General features: G+C 37.0%; 1 protein-coding gene and 1 pseudogene across 1 annotated transcript; both read right to left on the reverse strand.

Annotated features, from left to right (window-relative positions):
• Nucleotides 1-10,964: 10,964 nt before the first annotated feature.
• LOC146390738 (C-type mannose receptor 2-like) lies at nucleotides 10,965-14,510 on the reverse strand (annotated as a pseudogene).
• A 6,363-nt stretch (nucleotides 14,511-20,873) lies between these two features.
• On the reverse strand, nucleotides 20,874-24,194 carry LOC146390739 (lectin-like). The gene is made up of 3 exons (XM_084922126.1): nucleotides 23,948-24,194; nucleotides 22,662-22,988; nucleotides 20,874-20,899 (listed from the first exon to the last, which is right to left on the reverse strand). Exons 1-3 carry the CDS (start codon nucleotides 24,192-24,194, stop codon nucleotides 20,874-20,876), a joined length of 600 nt encoding a protein of 199 aa, XP_084778252.1.
• Nucleotides 24,195-27,751: the final 3,557 nt, after the last annotated feature.

Consider the following 27,751-nt stretch of genomic DNA (forward strand, 5'->3'; position numbering starts at 1 on the left):
TTATATTTTCATAGGTTTTACACCTTTTCCTACTGATAAAAACCTCCCGTATGATTATTCATACTACACAAAGTAATTATGAAATAAACAATTAACTTGTAGAACCAAAATGTTCCCGGTATTTGAGGCAAGAGGGAGTATGTCATGTTATGTGAAGGTGCAGCCAGAGCTCTGTTCTTGTTGTGTTTCTGGGTGTAAAATAAAGGACTTCACATTTAACTTTAACTTGTGATCTCCTCATAAAAAATCTGCCTAACATGTCTCTGCAGCAGCAGGAGAAAATAAACATGTGACAGTATGTTGTGGTCAGATCTTGTTGTTTTGTCTGTGTAAAAGGAAGGAAGCAAAAACTTATAAAAAGTGTTTGTGGTCTTCACAGTTCTGTGTTCTCTGCTGTGCTGCTGCTTCACTCTCTCTCTTTACAGAAAGTTGTAGAAGTTTTCAGACGTGTCACTGCTGGATGTGAGGATGGGAGCCACTTTGCTCTGTGAGCTGGGCCTATTCTGTTAGTACATCACTGACTCCTATGGTTTGATTCATACTGATCCATAAACATGTTTTAGTAAGAAGAACAGAGCATCAGTCTTTTGTACTATTTCAGGTCATGTGATCAGAGGACTCTCATGTTTGTTACCAACATGTTTGTTTGTAGACTGGATTAGATTTTAGTGCACTGACTCAGATCAGAGTGGAGCTGATTGAGCTTGTGTAAAAAAAGGATTGTTTAGCTTGTTAATGTCTGAAGTTTCTGTCTTTATTGTAGTGCTCTGTACGCTCCTCTGCACTGGACACGCTCAAGGTGACTGAACAGTTTTCACTTTTTTTTTTACTTCTTTTTATTCATTTAGTAAAGATTCATCTTAACCTACTGCATCAGTTTTAAGCACTTTCTGGTTTTGCTCATTTTTGCAACACATTTATAATTTTTATGAACATGTTGTTGCTTCTTGACTAAATAAAATAGAAGAATTTTTAAGATTTTCCTGCAAGTAGCAGGTTTTATGACATTAACACATGCTTTTTTTAAAAAAAAAAAAAAAGTATGTATCTGTTTTTCTTTAATTTTCATAACTGCAGATAAACCCAGGGCCACACTGACAGTAGAAACAACAATCATACCAGTAGGGGGCAGTGTGACACTGACCTGCTCTGTGCAGAGCTCTGATGGATGGAAATATGAGTGGTTCAGAAGAACCCAAAGAATCTCTGAACTTCAAATCAGAGATCAACAAAACAGAGATATCAGAGTATCTCAAGGAGGAATCTACAGCTGCAGAGGAACAAGAGGAAACCCAGTTTACTACACTGATAAAAGTGATGATGTCACCACTAAGAAAACTCGGAAGTTCAGTAAATTAGTTTACTAAATATACAGTAAACGAAATTACTTTTCTCTGTTCATAATTCATCAATTTTAACAAGATCTCCAACAATGTCAAATTTGTATTCATCGTGTCATCAGAGCCATTCCCACTGATTTTCAGCCCAGTTCTTTTGACATTTGGTGGACCTCAGCCTTTTCTTTGTTTGTCTTCCTTAATTAATTCTTCGCAGCCACCCTTCCACTGAGACCATTTCTGATGAGGCTTCATTGAACAGTAAAAGATTCAGCTGAAGGTTCAGATGCATCATCAGGTGCTGTGTCAGGTCTTTGCTGCATATAAAGAGATGAAGGGTGGCTGAAGACTTTTGCACCACACAGATGCAGCATGTGGCCCTAAAGTGGAAACAGCAATGTATAATAGATGACCATGTAAAAGCAAATGCCTTTTTTAAAGTTTCTAATAAAGGTTTTGCGGATGACCAGAGGGTCAGCCTGGATGAAAACCAGGCTGAGTTATGTATTCCTCTTTTCTTCACAGTTAGTTTTTCATCAAGTTTAAACTATTCTGATGCTTTTTGTAACACAGCTGTGCTGATTACATCTGCTGCAGCCCCGACACTGTTGAATTAAACAAAGCCAAGTTAATAACATTTAATTTAAATGTGTTTAAGTTAGTATCACAGACATCACGTGACTGACTTTCTCTGACCTGCAGGTGATCATTGTGTCTATGAGTCAGAGTTTGTGATACACTTTTATTAATTTAAAGTAGTTGTAGAAGCTTTGTGGTTATCATTAAAATCAATGTTAACATTATTTTTTCAGGTTGACCAGAAGTTAATTATCCATCCTGGGATTCAGCTCAAAGTCATTAACAAAAAAACGTGAGTACACAAAATAAGTGATAATAAACATGAAAATAATAATTATGATCACTAATAATGACAGAGGGTGTTTATTTTTAAATGCATTAATTTGATCATCTCAACAGCACAACGTGGTGACCCAGAGGAGAGCTCTGACTACAGTCATGTAAATCCAAATTCAGCTAGTTTATCTTCTTTTTATTAAATTAACTTAACAATATCAGGACACTTTGAGTGAAAGGGAGAATATTTTTAATTCAAAGCAATGATCCTGATAGCCTGAGTTTATATCACTCATTGTGTTTTGTTAGATCGTACTTTTTATGTGCTGTAAATCTGTGTCAGACTCAGAGATCATTGTACAGATGTTCAGTGTTGCTCATGAATCCAGTGAAAGATGGCATTTATTCATTTGTGCTCATTTTTAAAGCAAAGAACGGAATGTAACTTTGCTCTTCCACTCTAGTAGGTGGGTGTGATGTAGGTGCAGTGGGTCCTTCTTGAGTTGAGAGAGTGATTCTTTCAGTTCAAATTGCCTGAGCTATGAGATGTAACAGTAGTCGGAGCCTCTCCTCATGACTGAAGAGTCACTTTAATTCTTAACCATCAGACCTTTGTCACTTCCCATCCCCATATTTCCCTTCTAACTGACAGCAGTTAGGAGGTGAGTGATTGTTAGGAGGAGGATCTCTGAGAGGCTATTAAAATAAATTAACACGGACTTTGTAAAGTTCGTATTAACTAAAGCTGTGTGGACTAAAATCTGCTTTTTAAAAATAAATTTTCTTACTAAAAGATTTTATTGATTAAATATTTAAAATTAGTTGGTCTAAAAGAAAATAAATACGTTAAACATATCGTGTAGTGTTCCATGTCAGATATCACCGTGTAAAATTTATATGTGTCTACAGTACTTTGAATCTGTTGAGGACATATTTAATTGAATAACAGTAGGATAAGTAATGAACCTTTTAAGACTTTTATTGTAATCATAATCATAACAATCACATTATACTGTTTTAGCAAGTACTGCGTTATGACATCATAGCTGAACATCTAAAATATATTAAATATTTTGTTTAATATATAACATATTTCAATAACAATATCAGTAGATATGTTACTGTTATTAATAATTAAATCATCATCACTTGCTGCACAGGGTTATTTTTACACTTTCTGAAATGTTTATTAATTATATTTTCATGCATGGCTTGTGTCAGTGTTTGTTTTCATTCCAAATGTTTGTGATTTGCTTCCTTACTTTGTACAAAGTAGTTTCTTAGAAATAATATTAAATAAGGTAATATAGTCCTTTTACTTTGTTTTAGCACAAATGTGTATTCTATTTCATATTCATGCTGTGTATAATCAGTTATTTCTTCCTTTCATTGTTTAAACTTTTGTATTAAATTTTGATTGTGTAACACTTCATTCAGCATGATGATGTTGGAAAGATGTGTTCTATTTGATAATGTGGCTTTATATTCAGATTTTGTGTTGTATGAGGGCAACAATGAATCATTTTACTGTATTCATCTGAAGGTCAAAATAATACTTCTATTGTTACTTCTATTGTTTGTACTAACAACCAGAGATGGGCAGTAACACGTAACTGTAATCTGATTACTTTTTTCAAGTAAGGAGTAAAGTATTGCAAATATTACTATTGCAAATAATACTATTGCAAATAAAGTAATTCGATTACTGTTACTTGTAAGCATGCTGCGTTATGTCGTTACTAAACTGCGATTTTGTTTGTGAGAGTGTCTCATGACAATGATGTAAGTGCGTGCGACCTCTGTGGTAACAGACATGTGTAGATCAACAATGGATAGAGTGCGTGGAAGTACTGACCTTACTTTGAGTTTGATTCCCTAAAAAGTGAAAAAAAATAGTGTCCGCTGTTCACTCTGCGTGGGAAGAAAACTTCTTTCTACACCGAAAAATTAAACTTCAAATCTGAGCAAGCACCCAGCACACTGCCATGGGAATGTGAAATTCACAGAGAAACCCCCGGATCCCACGCTGACATGACCGCTGAGGCACCGGCAGTGCTCCACCTGCACCACTCCTGCTAAACAGATTTAAGAGCAACAGGACTTAGTGCCACCCAATCAATCAAACTCCTTCATAAAGCCTGGAGAGCAGTTACAGTAGGTTGAAAATCTGGCCTGTCTAGTGCAAAATATAGTGAAATGATGGGTGGGTCATAACTTTAGCACAATATCAGTGTTTAAAGAAATTTAAAGGATAGATCAAAATAGTGAGTTGTAATTATAATTATTGTTATTTTTCTGTTTTTTAATTTTCTTTTAAATAATGTGAGATTATTATATTATCTTATGCAATGTTATACCCCTAATTAAAGATTGTGAAAATGTTATGCAGTTTTAGTTTGCATTATTCTCCTGAATTAGAAGGTAATAACTATTACATTTGTTTACAGTTATATCAATTTATTAGATTAGACTGAAATGGGTGAACTAAGAACTGTTTACTGAAAATAGTTTTGGTGCTTTGCAGTGCAAAATGTCTGAATGGTCAGTCCATCTTCATTTTCAAGACTTAACTCTTTATATTTTATCAAAAAGAATGAAGTTAAACTAATTCAAAGTTATTTATATAGCACCAAATCACAACAATGTCTCTTTCGAGATATCTGTTAAATCCTGTTTTACTTTTCACTCTTTTTAAAACTGTTTTGTTGCTTGTTTTACTTTCTATAAGCGCCCAGCAGTTTTATTTATCTAATTATGTGCATCATATCAGCCATTTGTTATATTAAGGATCTCCAACTCCAGTCCTCGAGAGCTACTGCACAGCTGAATCAAATGAATGGCTTGTTACCAGCCTTTTGCCAAACTTGATACCATACTAAAAAGTAATTCAATCACAAATTCAAACTTGCATACCCAGTTATTAAAAAAATCATTACTGCTGTAGAAGAACTCCACCCTGGGAAAAGAAAAATAGTTCAGTTAAAGTTTAGTTCATTTGGATGTTTAGGAAGAGGAGGGAAGTTTTGGGATCCAATAAACAACCAAAGTCAGTTTGCAATGTAAATACTGTCTTCAAGTGGAAAACAGGGGGAGTGATTCACCTCTTACTTTCAGGCTTTTGATGTGCTTCTCTGTCTTATAGTGGACAAAAACTATTTTTTGTAGTGGCACAAATAATTTGTGTGGCATCTTATTTGATGCAGAACAACCGATTGCTTGACCATTATGACCATTTAATAGTTTTAAATGATCATGTTAAAATGCCTGGCAGCAGTTTTAGGTAAGTAGTCGGATATAACTTTGTTGTTTGCAAAAATTGTGCAGGTTTCTAGAATTTTCCATCTTAATTTGTATTTCAAGTTATTAAAATGACTTGTTAAACATGTTTTTGATTTTTGCAGTAATAAAAACAACTTTTTAAATTAAGACATTTGAGGTTGTGCTGAAAAGAATGATACCCAACAAGGCAGGGTAAACAGTTTGAAAAGGTGAAATATAGAAGTACAATCAAAAGTAGTCAAAAACTGCCAATTATACCCCAGACCTCAGAGGGTTAATCATCACAGAGACCTGGCTACATCATCACCATTCACCACAATGATAGAAATGAAGACTCTGGGAACAGCAGAGATGTGTCAAGGGACAGTGAAACACCATTTAAGACCACTTGGAGACATACAACTTCTTGAATGTGTCAATGGACTTGACTAAGGCTTCATGTTCTGTAATGGGGTATTGACAATGGATAATGTGAGAGATTCCGGAAACGTGCTCGTCATCTCCGAGCATGAAGTAAGGAGAGCCTTCAAGAGAGTGAACACCAGGAAAGCAGCAGGACCAGACGGCATCCCAGGTCGTATCCTCAGAGACTGCGCATACCAGCTAGCTCCTGTGTTCACTGAGATATTCAACATCTCTTTATCTCAGTCGGTGATCCCCACATGCTTCAAAGAGTCCATCATTGTTCCTGTCCCGAAGAAACCCCACCCTGCTTCTCTCAATGACTATCGCCCTGTAGCCCTCACCTCAGTAGTGATGAAGTGTTTTGAACGCCTGGTCAGAGACTTTATCATTTCTTCACTACCAGACACACTGGACCCGCTACAGTTCGCTTACCGTCCAAATCGTTCCACAGACGATGCCATCTCTCATCTCCTCCACACATCACTTACTCACTTGGACACTAGAAGGGGGAATTATGTTAAAATGCTCTTCATAGACTACAGCTCTGCATTTAATACCATAATTCCCTCCACACTCACCACCAAGCTGGAGCATCTGGGACTCAGCTCATCTATGTGTCAGTGGATCTCCAACTTCCTAACTGGCAGACCACAGGCAGTAAGGATGGGCGGACATGTCTCAGCCTCCACCACTCTCAGCACTGGAGCCCCCCAGGGGTGTGTTCTGAGCCCCCTGCTGTACTCTCTGTACACATATGACTGTGTGGCCACTACCAGCTCCACCACCATCATCAAGTTTGCTGACGACACCGTCGTGGTGGGCCTGATCTCTGACAACAACGAGACGGCCTACCTGAAGGAGATTAGGAATCTGGAGAACTGGTGCCAGAGGAACAACCTCCTTCTAAACGTCAGTAACACAAAGGAGTTGATAGTGGACTTCAGCACTAAGCAGGAGAGGAACTACCAGACCCCCGTCATCAACGAGTGCCCAGTGGAGAGAGTGGACAGCTTCAAACACCTCGGAGTTCACATCACGCAGGACCTATCATGGTCCTGTCACATCAACACCGTGGTGAAAAAGGCCCGTCAGCGTCTCTACCACCTCAGACGCTTGAGAGACTTCCAACTGCCCTCCAAGGTGCTCAGGAACTTTTACTCCTGCACCATAGAGAGCATCCTGACGGGAAACATCTTAACCTGGTTCGGGAACAGCACCATGCAGGACAGGCGAGCTCTACAGAGGGTTGTGCGGTCAGCTGAGCGCCCCATCCGCTCCGAGCTCCCTGACCTGCACTCAATCTACAGCAGGCGGTGCTGGACCAAGGCCAGGAAGATCGTGAAGGACCTCAGCCATCCCAACAACGGACTGTTCTCTCTGTTGAGGTCAGGAAAGTGATTCTGCTCCCTGAAGACCAACACAGAGAGACTGAGGAGGAGCTTCTTCCCGCAGGCGATACGGTCTCTCAATCACACCACCACATAGTACTGACCCACACATATGGTTCTTACACACACACTGGACATTCTGGACATTGTTTTCACTTCATCACTTAAATCACTTTAAGCATATTTGCACTGCACAAGACAATGTGGCTTGCACAACACTGGTCACTATATTCTTCATTTCCAGTTAATACTTGTACAGCTGCTGTTATTGTGTGTATATATATATTTATTTATTTATATTTCTTCATATATTCTTATATAGTTCTATACTGTGTATTGTGTATTTTGTTGTACAGTTATTTTATTTTCAACTTTAATTTATATATTTTATCTTATTCTTTCCCAGTTAAATTTACCCTTCATTCTAATTTGTGTTGTACAGTTATTTCATTTTCAACTTTAATTTATATATTTTATCTTATTCCTTCCTAGTTAAATTTACCCTTTTTAATTTTTCATATTTATTTCCTATCTTATTCATAGCCTTTTCCTTTTTTTCTTTAGGTCACGAGCAGTTGTCTAAGCATTTCACTGCATATCGTACTGTGTATGACTGTGTACGTGACAAATAAAATTTGAATTTGAATTTGAATTTGAGATTCTGTGTAGTGTATGTCCCATTTTCAGTGCGAGGCTTGAGTTGCGTATGACAGTGTCTCTTCACTGAAACCTAAAACTTTTTTTTTCTTCTTGCAAAACTCTCTGAAAGTTATCAGGCCTAACAGCTTCCTCCAAGTTGTGTACTGAGAATTCTGTGCTCAGAAATAACGACAAACGTCCCACTTCACTGAGCTTCTGTCAAGTATATTCATACTTTGTAGGGTCTTGTCTGCATTTATTGTAGAGGGACTAGACAAAATGAATAATTGTCATTTTGCTCAACTGAGGCACCTCATGTTGTTTTATGACACCAAGCTTCCACACACCACTTGACATCTGCTGATGCAGACTCCAGAGTCAAGTACTTTGGTTCTTCCAGGTTGCTTACCTAAATAATCTTCTTTTGGTTTGTTGTGACATCTGCAGACATATCTCCAAAGGTCCTTTCAAATGCACATCTCTTGACAGTGAAAAAACAAAACCAACTTTTCTGCTACTGCCCCAGTCTTTAGTCTTTCCTTCACTTTCTGTGGTCCAATTCCTCCATGCAAAACTGGAGCATTCCACCGCAGTCTGTTTCTGCTGGCGACTCTGGTGAGTCTGTCCAGCCATCAGCTCCATCTACCACTCAACCACCAGATCAACCGCCTGCAGCAGCCATGTCGCCATCACATCCACCACCTGCAACAACCATACCAACGACTTTTCAACCGCCTGCTACTCCACTGTCTGGTCCTACACATCCATGCCCATGTCCAGCATGGCCTGCATGCCCACGGTCACCTCCAGCACAGCCTGCTCATCCATCAACCAAACCACACAAACACCAGCGACCTTCCAGGCCATCTACCAGGGAGCTTCGCAGCCGCCATTTTCCATGCTGTCGGCCTCTGAACCTGCTTCGCCTGTGCCTCCGCCTCTTTCCACGTGGAAAGAAAGTCTGGCTTTGTTCTGATCTTTGGGTGGAGAGCGGTTGGAGAGAAAGCATACACCTTGCTAATAATGCACCTGTCTCTGTGTGGACATACACCAGTAAGGACAGGAGCCAAGTTCTTGGGAGTATTCCAGTCAGAAATTACCTGATGTACAGTCACACCTCATCATCCTCGCTTTCTCTGACTATTCCACGTAAATGAAGCAAATTTCTAAACTTTAAAATAATTTCATTGCATTTTCTTCTTTTGTATGTTGAACTTAACATGACTTATTTATTAATTCCATTTCAGTTCAGCCACATGTGAATACACACACACACACACACACACACACACACACACACACACACACACACACACACAATTAAACATATACTTTAATGTAGAATAAAAGATGAATAACTATTAGCAAAAGCACATACAGATAAACTCTGTCATAGCATTCTTTATCATTTTTAACATATGAGGCTGGATGTTAAGACTTTTTACCCTCTCTCAGATATCATGAGAGGTATATCAGGAGGGCTTTGTTCTCTTTCAATCCCACCTTTCTCAACAATATACTGTATAATGGTTACTGCAGGACTGCCCAAGTAGCCTTCCTACCCTCTACCACATGTTCCACTCTCTACTTTGCTTGTGTTTTTGTCGTTGTTTCTGCATATCATGTGAAATTAATTACTTATTATTATAACTTAAAAAATAAAAAACCTTAAAAATTGAATAAATCCATATTAAGGCCGTTGCAAATTCAAAAGAAAAGTGCATTTTATATAAAGCACCTCCCATGACATTTGCATTTCACTGCAAAAACTGTCTATCTAAATATCAGTAAAAATATACTTTGAGAAGATCCAGACAATAATCAAGTGAAATAATTTGCCAGTGCAGTAATATAATTCATGCTTTCCCACAGTCAAAGCCAGGGCTATCTTTTTGTGTGGCAGACATGCTCTGTACTGCCCATGTTTGTACAACAAAAGTGTGAACTGTTACTGCGAGGTCTTGAAATAAGGAGTCACAAAAAATTGTTACAACACATAATGTCATCTCAAACAGTGTTTTGGTGATATATGTAAAGTAAGCCATTTTGGGAAAAATTGTTTAATGGATTAAAAAATCCATCTTCAACATCAGTTGTCCAAAATATCCACTAACTCTCCTATGTACATGTCTTGCTTCTCTAACTTTGTCTTAAAAATGCTCAACCCTAGCCATCCCTCTGATACACTCACTCACTTTATAACATGTTATAAAAGATATGACAAATGCAGTATCCAGTGCAAGTTGAGTTTGCATGCTGTGGTTGGATTGAGTTCTCAATATTTATCTTCCTGTAAGTGTAATCTAAGACTTGCATCATCAGACAAGTCTGAGAATAACTTTAGATATCTAAAAAAACAAAACAACAAAGAAAACATATACATATATGTTTTTTTGATTTAGATATTGGATCAAAGGTCAAAAAGCAAAACAAGAACTGGTGTGGGGGACTGCATGGAAATAAATATCAAAGAAAAACACTGGATAAGAAGGTTCAACATTCAGAAAGTTATTTTATTGTAGACAGACCACATGCCTCCATAAACATGGATTAAGAGAGGTGGCTGTCTCGATTCATTAGCAAGGTAATAGAGCAGTCTGGTTACAACTATAAATATTTTTTTTGACTGACTGGAAGAAGCAAACTTTTTATTATACATTTTTTTTAAGCTGATCTTTGAAAAATGTGTCTTCCAGTGCTTTGGACATTGCCGTTTAAGTGCTTTATTTTGCAAAGTTTGACAGTGATTTGAATTTGAATTCAAATTAATGCAATATTTAATATTTTATTACATAATAACTATTTCCCATCTATAGTTACAATATTATGACCAAAAATCTTAAGGGGGAAATTGGAGACAAAATCCAGTGTTTGTAAGAAATTTACTCTGCTTAATAACTTAGGTTAGAATCTACATCAGCTGTTATGAACTACACAAGTATAAGGTAAATAAATTTGCTGGGGAACGCAACAATCTTTAAATAATCTGTTTCCATCCATCAGCTCTACAAACCACTATAACCACTAATGTTGCAGTAAAACGACATTGGCACTTCTGCACTCAGCATCCTGTAAAGAGAGGAAAAAAACCTTTTCACTGATTGTTTGTTTGCTCTTTAACTAAATTACTTTGCACAAAAATGATTGGTATGTTTCATATTAAACTTAGCATGATATATGCTCCCTGTAGGGAGGCCTCTCGTACCCGCGTTCTCAGTGGTCTTCAACTGAGGTTGAAATACACGTTCATATTTAAGTTGGACATCAGTCACCCCTTGATCTCTCAGGATTGTTTCCAACTAAAAGAAAAACACGATCAAAGAAAAATAATTGTTTGACATACTCTCCAGATTTACCATACAGCTTTGTACCTGTCTGTGTAACATTCAGAAAACTATAATAACTAAAACATTTTTAAATCATCAGTTGGACTTATTTGAGTGTTGAATTTAAATATTTAGTAACAGTCTCTATTGCTTTCAAAAACAAATGCATACAGACCATAATGTATTATGTATAAAAATAGAATTGACAGTCTTGCTAGACAGCAAGATCTCAGGGATGAGTTCATGAGGTCATAAATAAGTGCTTCTGACGTGCTTAATGGAAAATATTACTCTTATTGTATTTTTGACTCTACTGAAGACTTTTTGCATACTGGTATTATTTCTTTGTTGGTAGTTTTGGTTCATTTTGTGTTTACTGTTATTTTATGAACTCTTGCTGCACAACCAGTTTCCCCTGGTGGAACATAAATGAAATCATGACCCTTCAATCTATGTTTGTACCTTCTGTAGGAGTAGACTGGAAGCAGTGGAGTCAGTGAGATCCACATCAGACTGCACCTTCATCTTTATGACCATCTTCTTTAGCTTGAGACCTGCAGAATACAAACACAGAAATATAATGTCAGCCATTATTAAGACAGTCTTGATGCATGCTCTTACATCCAGGAAAGGAAGAAGAAAGCTGTTGTGTTGATTGCGATCCTTATTATGAATATTATTATTTTTCTATCCAAGTTCTGACACCTAATTAAAAACATCACATTTTTCTAGGAACTAATTTATTACTTTTGTATTTCAGGAACTTACCTCCTTGACACATGAATCTTGCTTTCTGGTTACAGTCAGCTGGTATCCAGCGTCCCTGCTGTGATCCTTCCACAGAAACACAGTTTCCACTATAACTTCCGCCTCTTTTCCAGTACCTGAAGGAGGTCTTTGTTCCATCTGACCAGTACCAGGAATCTTTAAACAGACCGAACCACACTGAGTTGAAAAATGCACCAGTCGCTAAATTCTCCTGTTCTGTATGCACACATGCACAGATCTTGACTGTTCTGCCAGGTTTGTCCCTGTGTGTAATAGACGTAGTTCTTACTGCCATCCTGCTGAACTAAAAACAAATAACAGATAAGTAAAATGGAGTCAGACATCTTTTTTCTGCCAAGAAAAGTAGAAATCAGGTAAGAGATTTAGAGTCAGATTTATGATTAGCAAGGCCATGACATTTGTTCATATAAATACTGATGGCAAACTTAGGCTTGCTTTGTTACGTCAAAAAAAATCACATTGGATAACAACCAGAACTTTCCTTATAAATCGAATGAATTGAATACATATAAGAAGGACATTGTCTTATAGACACAGAATTAGAACTTTAATGACTTCTTTTTAAGAAAAGTATCAGTTTTTGCACAATGAGATGTTAAAACAAATACTAGTATTCATTTTGAAGTTAGTAGAATTGGTCTTAAAGTTCTTAAAGACTTTCTCTTCAGTGTGATTTGTTTAATTATTATTATTTGTGTGTGTGTGTGTGTGTGTGTGTGTGTGTGTGTGTGTGTGTGTGTGGGTGGGTGGGGGGGGGGGGTTATATTTAAAAAAGGCCCTCAATTGTTTAGATTGTGTAAAGTACGTATTCATATATATGTATACATTTAAAAGAACCACGCCTATGCCATTATTTTGTGTGCTACTCAGATGAAGACTTCCTGTCTAGTTTAAGATATAAGCATTATCAATTCATGATCAAATAATTCATATTAAACTCCTATAAGTTTTGTTCATTTTGATAACTGTGTGTAATTACATCAGTTTACATTTACAAAAATCAGTGTGTCATTTACTCACTTTCATAACACACATAAGCCATGGCAAATCCACATGGCGCGTCATTCCAGAGGCTATCATACATCTCTCCACATGACTCAATGCCTCCAGAGTTGTTTGGTTCACCAGGGCTCCACTGGGTGAAGCTCGCTATACCGCTGCCATCAGACCAAAGCCACCTGTTGATCTGTCCATCGTAGAGTCCAATCCATGACGATGTCACGTTACTGCCCAGTGTGTTGATCAGCCGGTTTTCATCATCCATGTCATTTATGGTGGCTAAGTCGGTGTACTTTAATCTGCAGAAGCTCTGAGCCGCATACCAGGTCAGGGATTTATTGATGAAGTGATACTGCTGATGTACTAAAAAAAAACCCCAACAGGTTAACCTTTCATTCTTCAATGAAAACAGACAAACTGCATCAACAACGAGCATCAAGTTTGTCATGCATAACTACAAACCTGACTATTCTAATTAAACCTACCAACAGGAATACACAATAAAGATATGCTTTGTGTCTCGTCCTATAACTGGTTTCATTTCATAATACCGTTTTTTCTGTCTGTTCAAATAACCTTGTTTCATTCAAAATGTGTGTGTGTGTGTGTGTGTGTGTGTGTGTGTTTAAATGTTTAGAGGGTACCCAGTTTTAAGAGATGAAAATAATTAGTTTTTAATGGTCAAAGTTTTAAGCATTTAAAAGTTGGGGTACTGTGTTTGCAAATGCTAACAAATGTTCCTTTAATTAAAAAAAGAATACATGATTTCATTTTATACTTATTACTGAAATTATCTTAAATGCATTTTTCAAAATTATAATTTAAGGTGATTTTTAACATCCATACATCCTCATATTTCATAGGAAGGACGGGTTACACTCTGGACAGGTTGCTGCTCCATCACAAAGAGCCAAGAGCTAATGAGTCGTGCAAATGGGTTTTTAAATCTGGTACTAGCAAGATGTACCTAATAAAGTCAGCGCATGGCCTGCACAAATATCCCGATCTGTTATTGAGAATTTGTTCTCCAACCTGGATGAGTGCAGTCTAGAATTGTAAAATATTTATTGGTTGGCTTCACCAAATGTTTTTTAAACAAAAACAACAAACATCATTAATGTAATAATGCAAATGTTGGGTGTTTTTCTCTTGTAATGAGTTTTTAAGAGTAGAACTGCAACATAGTTAAACATTGTTTACTTTTTAGTTAACTCTTTTATTATCATTCTTCAAAATAATTGACAAAAAATGACTTTTCACTGCTTGGATGTACCTGCACAAATGAGAGTTTTATGACCCATAGCTTAGAAGAAATAGTCTGGAAAGAAAAGAAGCAAAACAGCAACCTTAAACTCAATTTTCTAAACTACAGCATATCCATTTACAATTTAAAACTAAATTTCGTAACCAGTAACAACAAGTACCAAGAAGTAAAGAAAGGTAATAATTGATTTATAAAAATAATTTATAATCAGAGACATACCTGAGTACATCCCTGATATAGTCCACCAATTTGTTTTGTTTCTAAAGCTTCCTGTAAATCTGAAGGTCTTTTTATTTAAACACTATGCAAAGCATTTATGAAGACACTGAAACGTATTTGATTACAGGTGTGCCATAAGATATTTAAAGAGCCAGTCACAGTCTTCAGGCAAGTCTAACTAGAACTTATGACATCAAGAACATCAAATTTTAATATTGTGCTGTTTGTAATCATTAAGTGATATATGATTAAGTATCTGCTGACACTTAATCATATTAAGTATCAGCAGATACTTAATCATATATATATATATATATATATATATGAAAGTGGGGGAATGAGCGAAACTCTAAGAAGACACTGATCTCTGACTTTAACATGTTTGATTTGATCACAAAAAAAAAGTATATTAAATGTGTTGTGATCAGCAAACATAAAAGTTTGAAGAGAAAAAGTGAGGAGAAAGTATTCCTCTGTAACTGAATTACAAAGAAATGTTGAAATGAATGTTCATGTGAGACTGATCTAATGATAAACCCAGTTAAAGTAAAATGGCATTAATTGAATGAAACATGAAGTGCGATTAATGTGATTAAATATTCAAATGTTACAAATTAGTTTCATATTTTTTGTTTTATTCTCTGCTTATGTTTTTTTTTGCTATGTTAAATTATAAATTAATTATAAATTCATATTAATTTGGATTTCCATTGTTTTCATTCTCGTTTATAACATCCAAGAATTTTCACTGTTTCCTTAAGGATTGTAACTTTATAAAGATTTGGATTTCCACTTGGTTCCTGGGGGAATGAATTTCCAGCGCTGCTTTTCTGTTGGACTTTTATTAGCAAAATGGAAGACAGAGATAAACACTCCTCTCAAAGATCAGAACAATTTGTCAATATACTAAATTGGAAAAGAAGAAAATTTAATGAAGTGATTTTAAAGTTTAAACTTTCTTTTAAATAATGTGTGAGGAAACGTCAGATAGAGAGAGGATGACAAGGTGTGGCTGGACATCAGGTGATTAGATGTTAATAGTGTGATTGAAGTCCCCTAGGGCCTCATTACCATTTGCCAAACAGAGGGATGAGACACAGGGAAAGATGAACAGAGGTAACGCAGGAGAAACACTGAAGATGACAAACAGACGATCCGACAAGGAACAGAGGAAAACACACACAATGTATTTACACACACAGAGGGAAACAAGGAAATGGCACAGAGGAGGGAGATACAGCTGAACATAATTAGAGGTGACGAGACAAAGGGGAAACAAAACTGAAAACACTGATGCAGGGCACGGGACGTGTCAATGTGAACAGGAAATACACGAACATAGAAACCAGGACACTAGATGTAACACAAGGAACACAAGGTAGGCACAGTGGCAAAACCTATGGGCTGGAAAATCACCAAGGTACTAAAGAAAAATGAGGGGAAACTAGAAATACAAAAGATAAAGCCATGAAAACCACTAAATCACAGAACTATAAGTCAAGTCAAGTCAACTTTATTTGTCAATTCTGCCACATGTACAGGACATACAGAGAATAGAAATTTCGTTACTCTCAAACCCTAGATTAAAAAATGCAAATAAAATAATTAAAAATAAAAATTTAAATAAATACAATACAATTTTACATATAACAAGAAAGCTATGCAATATACAATATACAATATTCAAGTAAGGATAAATGAGAAATAAATAAGAAAACAAAACATAAACATGGAGTCACCAGACTCTGGATTGTGACAAATCCTGTGCTCAGTTTCTCATGTGGAGATGGTTTTTTGGTCTTAGACTGCAACAGGTCCCCGCATTGGAAACAGATCTTTGTCTCCATAACATACTGATTGCCAGAACACCTACAGACACTGGGGTCTTTCTCCCTCCACTGGTGAGCAATGGAACAGCACTGTAGAGAATTACTGTAGTTGACACTGCACTGGTGACATTAAATATATAACTACTGTGCGAAAAAGTCTATTATATTTCAATATGACATGATAACAATTCATTTCTATGCCAAAACTAACCAAAAGCCCAGAACAGGCTTCATAGTATCTTTGATTTTTGACCTTGTTTTCATCATATCCATTCTTATTTATTATTAGCATCATCAATACCTGCATCATTATTACTTTATATCCTTACACATTGCGAGAAGAATTCAGTTTAGTTCAGTCAGTTCTAAGAAATGCTACACCAGCAGTGCAGTGTATTAAATAGTTAAATAGTGTTGAGCTTAAAGTTCACTGGGCTTGACTTCAGAAAAGTACACATGAATCCCCACAGTTCATTGGTAATTAAAAATATTAATCCATAGAAGAGTGGAATCTGTAATATGCCTTGGGTTAGATCCAGACTGAAATTAAAAATTTTCCCCAGCTACAAGGTTTTCTCACTGCCAAGTTTTCTTCCAAATTCAATAAGATGCACATGTACTCTAATCCATGCAGAGTCATCCTGCAAGTGTAGACATATGTTGCATATTTATATTCAGTATTTCTGTATAAAAAGAACCCTGAACTGTCATGTGTACACCATAGAAGAGAAAAGGACAGGCAGACAACAAACTGCACATAAGCATTTCAGTGATTTATTAATGGCACAGAAGCTTACAATCACAAGGAACCAGAACAAAAGTTTACAAGTTTTACAAGTTTGTATAAGGGGCAAAGGTCACAGGCAGGCTTGACTGCAGAAAATTGTAGTTAGCATGACCTAAATCACTGGTTTGTGGAACTGAGACTTCACCTGAGCATTTGTCATTCTTATCTCCTATACTCATTTGCAACTACTCAGTGTGGCTATGAAACAGACCATTATTAACTAAATTAACTTCATTTTGCTTGAGATAAGACAAGAAACAAACTATAAAGACCATAAAATAATGTACAATTTATGTAGGAGGAGAGCAGGGTGCCATGATTTACGAGGTGAATCATAACTGATATGCTATTTTATGAACACTGATCTTCTAAAGATGACCACTAAATGACTGTAAGTTTGGATTTTCATGATAATTGGTTAACAGAACAAAGCACACCTTACACTGCTTTCAAGTGACTGTTTTTCTTTTTTTGCGGGGGGGGGGGTTCATGGTTGGTAGTTTCAGCTGCACTGGCATGACGATTAACATAAAACTGTGATGTTCACACATATTTATAATTCATGTTTGAGTTACATGTTTTCAGTTCAAATTAAATAATGTATTTATCATGATCCAGTGGGATGAATGTATTATTTGAATGTCTGAATATAATCTATAGGTAATCAGTGTTGTTTGAAAATGATTATTGTGGGGGAAGCTGTGGATTTTATGCCCAAAAAATATCCACCACACCATCAAACCACTGGCCTGAACCAGTGATACAAGGTAGGATGGATCCATGCTTTCATGTTGTTTACACCAAATTCTGACTCTGCCATCTGAGTGTTGCATTAGAAATCATCTCGTCAGACCTGGCAACATATTTTCCAATCTTATGGCATCCAACTTTGGTGGACTCGCGTGATTTTCAGTCTCGGGTTCTACACCTTAGCTGAAAGGAGGGACACAGTGTGATCGTCTGCTACTGTAGCAAATCTGCCTCAATATTTGTCATATTGCGTGTTCAGCTCAGTTGTTCTGCATACCTTGGTTATAACTTAAACCAATGTTACTTTGATTTGAGTTACTGTTTCCTTCATATCCTCTCAAAGTAAAAAGGCATTTTGAGCCAGAGAACTGCCACTCACTAGATTTCCACTGGAAATTATCCTTAGTTACCTTTTGTATGTGACCTTATCACAAATGTTGCAGTCGTGGGAGTAGCCATCAAAAGGACAAAGTACATAAACACCATTCCCAGAAGGAATTTGAATATGTCTGGAGAAAGTTATTGGAAATTGTTTGAATAGAAAATTGTCCTTATTTGTTTTCTCAGCAACCCCACAAATTAGGGAATTGTGCTCAAACATTCAGACATTGTATACACTAATATAATAATATATAACTTTATTTTTTGGTTGGTGGTGAGCCATGTTTTATGCAGATGGTAAGAAAATACTGTATTTACTTATTATCAACTTTACTGTAAACACAACTGTAAAATATTTATTTAATGTAAATAAAAATATCAAGACCTTTAGTTAAAAAAGTATTAAGACTAAACTTTCTGTTGATTCAAAGCATCTTCACAAGAAAGAAACAAAACAAAATGAATTTGAAGAAATTACATGAAATTGATTTAAAATTTAAATTAATGCCCATATAATATCTAAATAAACTTTTAAATTAGAAGTAGACTTTGTTTGGAGTTAGTCACTTAAACCATGACTCAGTCATTTTTTTCTGTTTCCTGTTGCAAATCAGGTGTGACATATGCATATAGTTTGTTTATCTTAAACATTACTGGAAACCATTTCCATCATTTGAATTTGTTTAAGCTCACTTCAGTATTTAGGTCATAATGTTTTAATGACAGCATTGTCTGAATATGATGAGAAAAACTGAGTCCGCCACTTAAACTAGCACAAAAAGCTGTTAGTTGTTTCTAGAAATATAAGACTGCAAACATAAATTACTCTTTTTTTCCTAATTCATTCTAATTATGAATGAAGTGTAATATAACAGTTTTACATACTAGTTTCACAAGGCGGAGATTTTTAGTGTCAACATCATCAGGCAAGTCTAAAAATCACTTCAGATATTTAAAGAATATTTTATTATATTACATACAACAATGTGAAAAAATTTGGCTTACAAAAACAGAAAAATATCACAAATAAATGCCAAAACAAAACTCTGGACAAAAGGGTTGAACATTCAGAGAGTAATTTTATCAATTTTATTGTGGACAGACCAAATGCCTCCATAAATATGTATTAGGAACTCAAAATGCACTACCAAGGTAATGGAGTTACCAGTGTGCAGTGTGGATACAAATATAAATGTGTTTTATTCTACTGATAGGTAGAAGCAGAAAGATACAATTTAATGATTCAATTTTTAAAAAGTTCATATTTGCCAAGTAAAGCCATTAGATAGCAATATGCAAACCAGTGTAAGGTACGGAGCCCCGCAGGGGACATGGGAGAAAAAAAAATTAAGACGGACTTTTGCGAGATCTCGCAAAACTAACTCGGGATCTCGCAAAACTTTTGCGAGACGTTTTCGGAGATCTGACACCCACTAGCTCGAAGCTAACGGGAGGTCGAGACCTACTACAGCTGGGAGGAACACCGCTTTCCCGGCACATCGTGCCTCGACCTCCCGGTTGGCTTCGAGCTGGCGGCCTAAAAATGCGGCTAAAACTTTTGCGAGTCTGTCTTAATTTTTTTTTTCCTCCCATGTCCCCTGCGGGGCTCCGTAGTAAGGCACATTTTTCAAAACTAAAAAATGATTTACAAGTATTATTAGCATTTTTTTTTAAATCATGTTTTACCTAAATATTATACTGTAAAAGTATTCCTTTTACAATATCATGACAAAACAACTTAAGGCTAACTGGGACAACATCCAGTGTTTTTAAAGCTAAGCTTTAACTGAGTATTAAGTTTAATTTACCTAATAACTCAGGTTAGAATGTCCATCAGCTGTTAGCTGTCAAACAATTATGGGGTAAATAAATTCACTGAGGTGAGAAAGAATCTTCAAAAAATCTGTCTCCATCCATCAGCTCTACAAACCACTTTATCCACTAATGTTGCAGTAAAACCTCCTGGTCACATCTGCAGTCAGCATCCTGTAAAGAGAAACACATTGTTTTTTGTAGCCATGACCCTCATTGTCGAGTTTCAAAAATGGTGGTTTAAGTTTTCATGAACGAGACTCTCTCACGACTCATCAAGTGACGCTACTGGCCAGCCAATTGGTGGCATGCAGTTTGACTACATCACATTTTAGTATCTGCTTGGATTGCTTGTAGCCACGGGTACTAAAAAGTACCTGGTACCTATGACCTAATGGAAAACACTGAAAACCATTGCGAACCATGCCAAGTTGATCTGAGTAGGTACTAATGGAAAAAAAAAAAAAAAAAAGGCAGGCTGTGGTAAACTCAAACTTTATCTGGCGGGTAATGAAAATCCAAAACATGGAATATAAGGTACAAAAGACACTGAAAACCAAGACCTACAGAAATCTAAACTGAGAATTAATACTTGTGGAGCGCACATGTGCAGAGAAAGACAAACAGTGGTAGCCCTTTTCTATCAGTACCTACTTGTGTCAGCTTGACACGGCTTTTAGGGTTTTCTGTTAGGTGATAGTACCTGGTAACAGGTACTTTTTTACTCGACTGGGGTTCCAAGCGAGCCACTGGATTTAAGAAACCTTCTGACATGGCCTGTTCCAGCTCCCAAAAGAGACCTGCAGTCTCCACTTCAGACCTGCAGCTGAAGATGAGGCACTGAAATGGTTTATATGAGAAACAGAGAAAAGTCACCAGGGCTTTTTAGTCACTAACTAATGTTACTGTTACTGTATTTATTATTATTATTATTATTATTATGTTTGTTATACTGTAAGAGAATCAGGCCAGACTCTTCTTAAGCTCTGTTATAGAGCTATACTTAACTTTCAGATTGCGGGTTTCTTGTGGTTCCTAGAGTATTTCAGGTCCCTCTTCTGTGGAACCAACTCCCAGTTTGCATTCAGGAGACAGACACCCTTTCTACTTTTAAGATTAGGCTTTCCTTTTTGATAAAGCATACAGTTAGGGCTGCATCAGGTGGCTCTGAGTCCTCTCTTAGTTACGCTGCATTATGCCCAGAAATGATTCATTCTTAGTTTACCCTGCTTGGTTTCAGCTGCCATCATATCTAATAGAGTCACTAACACATAACTGTGAAAGAATTTGTCTTAAAGGCTCAAGGAAATGCCATTATGCTTAGTTATCTGTGTTATGTGATCTTTTCTTGGCTGCAGAACGTCCTGGCAATACCAAGAAGGAATTTGAATATGGCTGCAGTCAACTACAGGAGGTTGTTTGAATGGAAAATCATCCTTATTTGTTTTGTCTCAAGCCCTACAAAAAAAAAAAAAAAAAAAAAAAAAAAAAGACAACAACAACAAAAAAAACCCACTCTATTTACTCTATTTATTACATATTATGTTAGTATTACATTACAACAAAACAAAAACAAGCCTTAAAAATAGTTACTTAAAAATTAGATATGTAGACCTGTAAATAATATATATAAACTTGTAAAGATCCAAACTAAATATTATTGAATTTGCAAAGTGAAATCCACCTTTCTATTAGAACTTTGTGTGTAATTACAGTCACTTGAAGGATGACTCAGAACTTTTGTCACTCGACATTGTGCATCTACTTTACATATATGACATCACAGACGGTCTCCTGTTGCAAATATATATTTAAGATTTAGTGGCCTGACTTTAAAATTTAAAAACTGGTGTATACTTTGAAGTCCGAACTGTCAATACAAGCTGATGTCTATGCTATGTCAGCTTACATTGGTCTGCTAAAATGTATTAATTTATACATGTAATCTCATGGTCAAAATGCCCCTCCATTAATTCCCACCTTATCGCATTGGAGGGATTTGTTTATTCCAGTGATCCCAGCAGCCATGCTTTCCTGCCCAGTCCAAGTGGTATTTATTTATTACAATTCTGTGCCAACCACAGCTCGTCCATAATGAACACCATGTTCAAGGATAAGGGTTTTCAAGTAAACATAGCATTAGGACAACCTCAGTCACAGCTCAGTCATCAGTTGGTTTTTTTTAACCATAAGCTCTTCCAAGTCTGAGATCACGGTTTTCAGCTAGAAGAGGGTGGAGAACCTACTTCAGGTTTTGGATGAATTACAACCCCAGGTGAGGAGTTCAAGTATCTTTTGTTTTGTTCACGAGTGACAGAAATGTGTAGTGCTTACTGATATTATTTTTCTGTTGGTAGTTTTTGTTTGTTGTGATGTTTTCTGTTGTTTTATGAGCTCTTGCTGCACAACCAGTTTCCCCTGGTGGAACAATTAAGAAATGGTGGCCCACGAATCTGCGTTTGTACCTTCTGCAGGAGTAAGCTGGAAGTAGTGGAGTCAGTGAGATCCAAACCAAATTTTCATGCCAAAATATAAAAAATAGAAAACGTCTGTAGATCACATTATCAATGAACATATTAATTTTTGTGTTTTCGGAACTTACCTCGTTGACACATGAATGTTGCTTTCTGGTTACAGTCAGCTGGTATCCAGAGTCCCGTCTGTGATCCTTCCACAGTAACACAGTTTCCACTATAACTTCCACTTCTTTTCCAATACCTGAAGGAGGTTTCTGTTCCATCTGACCAGACCCAGGAATCTTTAAACAGACCCATCCACACTCTGTAGGTTAGTGTATTAATCGCTACATTTTCCTCTTCTGAATGCACACATGCCAGATCAGTGTGCTTCTGTCTGCAGAAATCCTGACTGCTCGGCCAGGTTTGTCCCTGTAAGTAATGCACATACTTCTTGCTGCCATCCTGCTGAGCTAGACACACAAAAAAGACAGGAGTAAAAGGAAAGTCATAGTCACATACAAGAGATACAAAAGGTGTACTAACAGCAGGGTCACAATGTTTCTGGTGATAAACACAGGCATGCACTTTATTATTTTGGTCAGTAGATTACTTCCTGCTTTATAAAACTCTGCTTGTTTATGTGCTGCTAATGTGCTCCACTGCTGTTGGATTATGTCGGTCATTGTTGATCACATATTAGTTGACAAACTGAACTTTTTATTTCCTTTAGCCATATGCTAATCTGCATATAAATGATTTTACAGCCTATTTAACAAGAGTTAAACTGTATGGATATCTTTTTTAGAAGAAAAACACATCAGTTTTTACACAATAAGAGGCTGATGTATTGTTTTTGTGAGTATTCCTGTTCAAGCTAGTAGATATGCTCAAAGTTCCCAGACGGCTTTTCTTGTCCATGAATCGCTTAGTTTTTTTTTTTCCTGTTTTGATTTGTAGTTTCGTGTTCTGAACCATTTTAACGATGTTTCAACAAAACTCTCTCGAGTTTGTTTTAAGGGTAGCAGCCTCCTGAACCTCCCCACCATTGATTGGCTATGAGATTATTTCTAATGTTAATTTGCAGATATATCCAGGAATATATCCTTTTGAAAATATTCAATTTTCATAGTAATCCATCCAGATATTTCAGTTTCAGTGGACCAAAAGTGGTGAATAAAATCCTCAGAATGACACCACTAACATGTCTACAAGTCAACTAATGACTTTTTCTTGTCTTTGTTTTTAGATATAAATAACTAATATAAACTAACCTTTATCAGTATCAAAAATAATTTATATTAAAATCATTAGACAAATTAAGTTCAGATTAAGCAGTACGAACTCCTAAGATCTCAGAGTTGCTGTTAATATTAATCACTTTGTTTTTAAGGTGTGTTTTTATCTACATTACTTTAATTGCATTACTTACTTTCGTAACACACATAAGCTTTGGTTACACCACATGGCGCGTCATTCCAGAAGCCATCAGCATACATCTCTCCACATGACTCAATGCCTCCAGAGTTGATTGGTTCACCAGGGCTCCATTTGGTGAAGTCTGCTCTGCCGCTGCCATCAGACCAAAGCCACCTTTTATACTGTCCGTTGTAAAGCCCAATCCAGCTGGCTGAAACATTGCTGCCCAGTGTGCTGATCAGCTGGTTTTCATCATTCATGTTATTTATGGTGGCCAGGTCATTGTACTTCAATCTGCACAAGCTCTGAGCCTCATACCAGTTCAGGGATTCATTGATGAAGTGGTAATGCGCTAAAGAGATTAGTTTGTCCTTTTTATTGAAATATAAACAAACAATATCAACACAGAGGTTCAGTTTGTCAAGGATAATTAGAGCACAGTGGTCTTTGATCAGTGGTTGTTGATCAATGGTCATGAGAATTTGCATATTAATGATATTATTGCATATTAACTGCCCTCCCAGCCCATTGTTCCTTCAGTGGGCTGGTTTCGGTCAATATGCAAATGTACTGTTTATAAGATTGGGGAAACCTGCAGTCAGCTGAGACTGAAGAAGTCACTTGGATGAGTGACGATACGTTTCTCCCACTGAAAACGCTACGTTCAGATGAACAGAATCAACTTTTGGAGATTTACTTACCTGGATGATTGAGAAAGCATCAAGACACATACAGTAACTGGGAACAAGGTTTAAGTACTAACAGATAACTAGAAAGAGGAAGTAGAACTAGACATGACACACAAGAGGTTTAAGACCACCAAAATAAAACAGGCAGTAACAAAAGACGGGACACTCAGATGACACAAAGACAGAAAAATAAACAACCACCGAGACCAGACTGAGCCGGAAATAGAACCAGAGGGAGGCAGGAAATACCAGAGATATGTAAAAGAGATACCCCCTGAGACACACAGGGTGTGACAACACAATATTCAATAAAACTGTAAAAACAAGTATAGAACTAAAAGGGTAATCACCTGTAAATTCATGAAATTCTTACAACAGTAATTAAATTTGGTGATTTGTGATTTCCCTTAAACTCTGATACTGTATTGTTGCAGTGTCAGTACAAATCACAAAACCATTTCCTTGATCACTGACCTAAATTACATTACACATAATGCAAAAGTGCAACTGGTAAAAACAAACTCAGAACAGGTTGCTGCTGTGCAATCTTATTTACCTGTTTCTTTGGACCCTGTTAAAAGCAGTGCAGTCCTGGTGGTAGTCATCAAATACAATAGGAAAATTCCTGCAACCCAAAGAAGCAGAATATCTGTCACGGCTGGGGCAGCAGTCGTGTTGTGGAATGAATGAGGACCCAAGATGCCGATGGCGGGGGAGATGCGAATGAGGATTTATTTACAGTGAAATATAACCAAAGCCAGGACAGAACTAAACAAACCTAGACTGGGGAAACTAATAACAAAAGGAGGACACTCGGCGAGGAGCAGAGAGACACGGATTAACACCGAGGATTCACGGAGGATGAACACAAACGACACAACGAGGGACACTGGCAGACACACCCTATAAATACACAGAAGGTAATGAGGGAATGGCACACAGGAGGGGAGCACAGCTGAACCTAATTCACCAGATGAGACACGAACCTTCAAAGTAAAACAGGAAACACACAGACTGTTTTACAACACAAACACGGGGACACGAACAGAGCACCGAGGACAGACACAGGTAGGGCTGATAAAACACTAAACTCCAGGTTCAACACTAAACTAATACAAAATCAGAATAAACACAAAACACAAAATGAAATCCAAGGAAACACAAAACGCTGGGTCAAAATGACCCAGGACCATGACAATATCAAGCATGAATAAATATTTAAATGCATTACTCATATATCGTGGCACATTTCTTTACAAATGTACAGTTTCACCTGTAAATCGACTTACTAGATTATGTTAAGGGTTCAAATATTGAGGAGGGATACAGGAGGAATCCAAAATCACAACACTGGTCCAGGAGGGTTAGGTCAAACGATGATTTTAATGAACACACGTGTGGGGAGATGAACACTGCAAAACATCAGCTGTAGATCTCCGCCCAATAATACACAAGCAGTTGTTTTTATAGCATCAGGGTATTATTTATGACGCCCCCTCATGCGTCAAGCAGATACATCCATGCATAACTTTCAAAACCACAAATGTTCTGTTGACGACCTGTGACACAGTCAGAAAAGAACATTTTCTTCGCCTCCAAGCCAGGTGCTTCCTGTAGCTCATCTCGCTCTTGCTTCTCCAAAACCTCAGATGCATGCTCTGCAACAAAACTGTCAATTCTGCTGGCACTCTGTTTCACCTCTCACCTCGCCTACTAAAACTCACAACCAGACAGAGGCCACTCTCATATGTGTAACAATCTAACTAAAACTATATATGTATATATTGAATAAATGCTTTAATTAAATGCCACTACTCAAAGCTTAATAAAAAAAGAATATAAACGAATAAAAGATAATAATGAATAACCTGATTATTCAAAACCTCATCCAGACAGCTCCTCAAAAGAACAACCAAAAAATGCACACTTTACCGAGGAAACAAAGACATTTTAGAAGTATATTTCCTGACTTATTCTGAGTCATCTGGTACCAAGCAAACTCCAACGCAGCAGGTTGCTGAATACACTCAGGCCTCTGCTCAACTACTATTTTTACTGTAAGATTAACCTTCTAAGCTCCACGTCACTTACACTCTGCTTAGTTTCAGTTTCTGGGTGCAAAAGCATGCTCTGCAAAAGCATGCAGTTTCCTGTCAAGACTTTTGGCACAGACTGTACTCAGAGTTGGGCCTTTCTTATATAACCCAATATAATCAGCATATAAGCATTTAAGATTATAAATTTAAACTCAACAGTTTAAAGTGGTTATAACTGCACCTGTAATAAAGATTAATGTGATTATGATAACACCTGTAATACAAATTATAACATAATGCCAACAGCTTCAATAAATACTTTGATGAAATGATGATTAATGCAATGATAAAGATGATGGTTATGAACAGTAGCAGTAAAATAATTTCTTTAATCCTACAATTACTAAGTACTTAATGATCTAATATGCATTAACTTGGCAACAGTGGGGCAGTAGAAAGTCACTTTTGTCAAGAAAAAACCCCCCACCAGCTCAACCAGGCTCAACAAGGGGCAGCCATCTGAGTGGGGGTGATGGGAGGACAATGGGAGGAGCCAGGTGTATACAAGTATACCCACCTCTGCTCACTGCCTCTGACTGAGGGCAACTCAGGAACTGAATCCGGCACCCCTTCCCTTGGTTCCTAAGCACAAGCCATGCATTGAGGCTTGACTGTATCTAGCTAGTATTTCTCATACTCACACACTAGATCATGTTCCTTCCCCACCAGAGAGGTGACATTCCAAGTCACAAGAGCTAGTTTCAACAAACACCAGGGCCTCCATCCTTCAATGCCACCACAACACACACTGCACAGGTGTTGGTGAGCCCACAACAGCGCTTAGATTCTGTGGGCCACTTAAAAGTTTTGCAGCTAAAAGATTTTGAGAGATTTCTGAGATTTCTTCCAAATTTCATAACACAGGACAGTTACATGCATATCATTTCTTCCGCATTGCACCACTCACTACTGCATATGTACTGTAATTCATTGAGAATCTTCCTGCAGATGTAGATATGTTGCACATTTATCCACAGTATTTCTGTATAAATCTTCTAGCTACACTGAATAAGTGTGGCTAGGGGGGACACT

The sequence above is a fragment of the Perissodus microlepis genome, chromosome 3, assembly GCF_051167445.1.
Source record: "Perissodus microlepis isolate ML-2025 ecotype Zambia chromosome 3, ASM5116744v1, whole genome shotgun sequence".
Classification (NCBI taxonomy): Eukaryota; Metazoa; Chordata; class Actinopteri; order Cichliformes; family Cichlidae; genus Perissodus; species Perissodus microlepis.

Bases quoted from the DNA above. Each gene is read 5' to 3' on its own strand.
- LOC146390739 (XM_084922126.1), bottom strand. From the start codon at position 24,194: ATGAATGATGAAAACCAGCTGATCAGCACACTGGGCAGCAATGTTTCA. The intron at 22,989-23,947 runs GTAAGTAATGCA...TTGTGTGTCTAG, and splicing joins AGCTTATGTGTGTTACGAAA to CTCAGCAGGATGGCAGCAAG. The intron at 20,900-22,661 runs GTAAGTTCCGAA...AAACCATTTCAG, and splicing joins AACATTCATGTGTCAACGAG to TGCCTCATCTTCAGCTGCAG.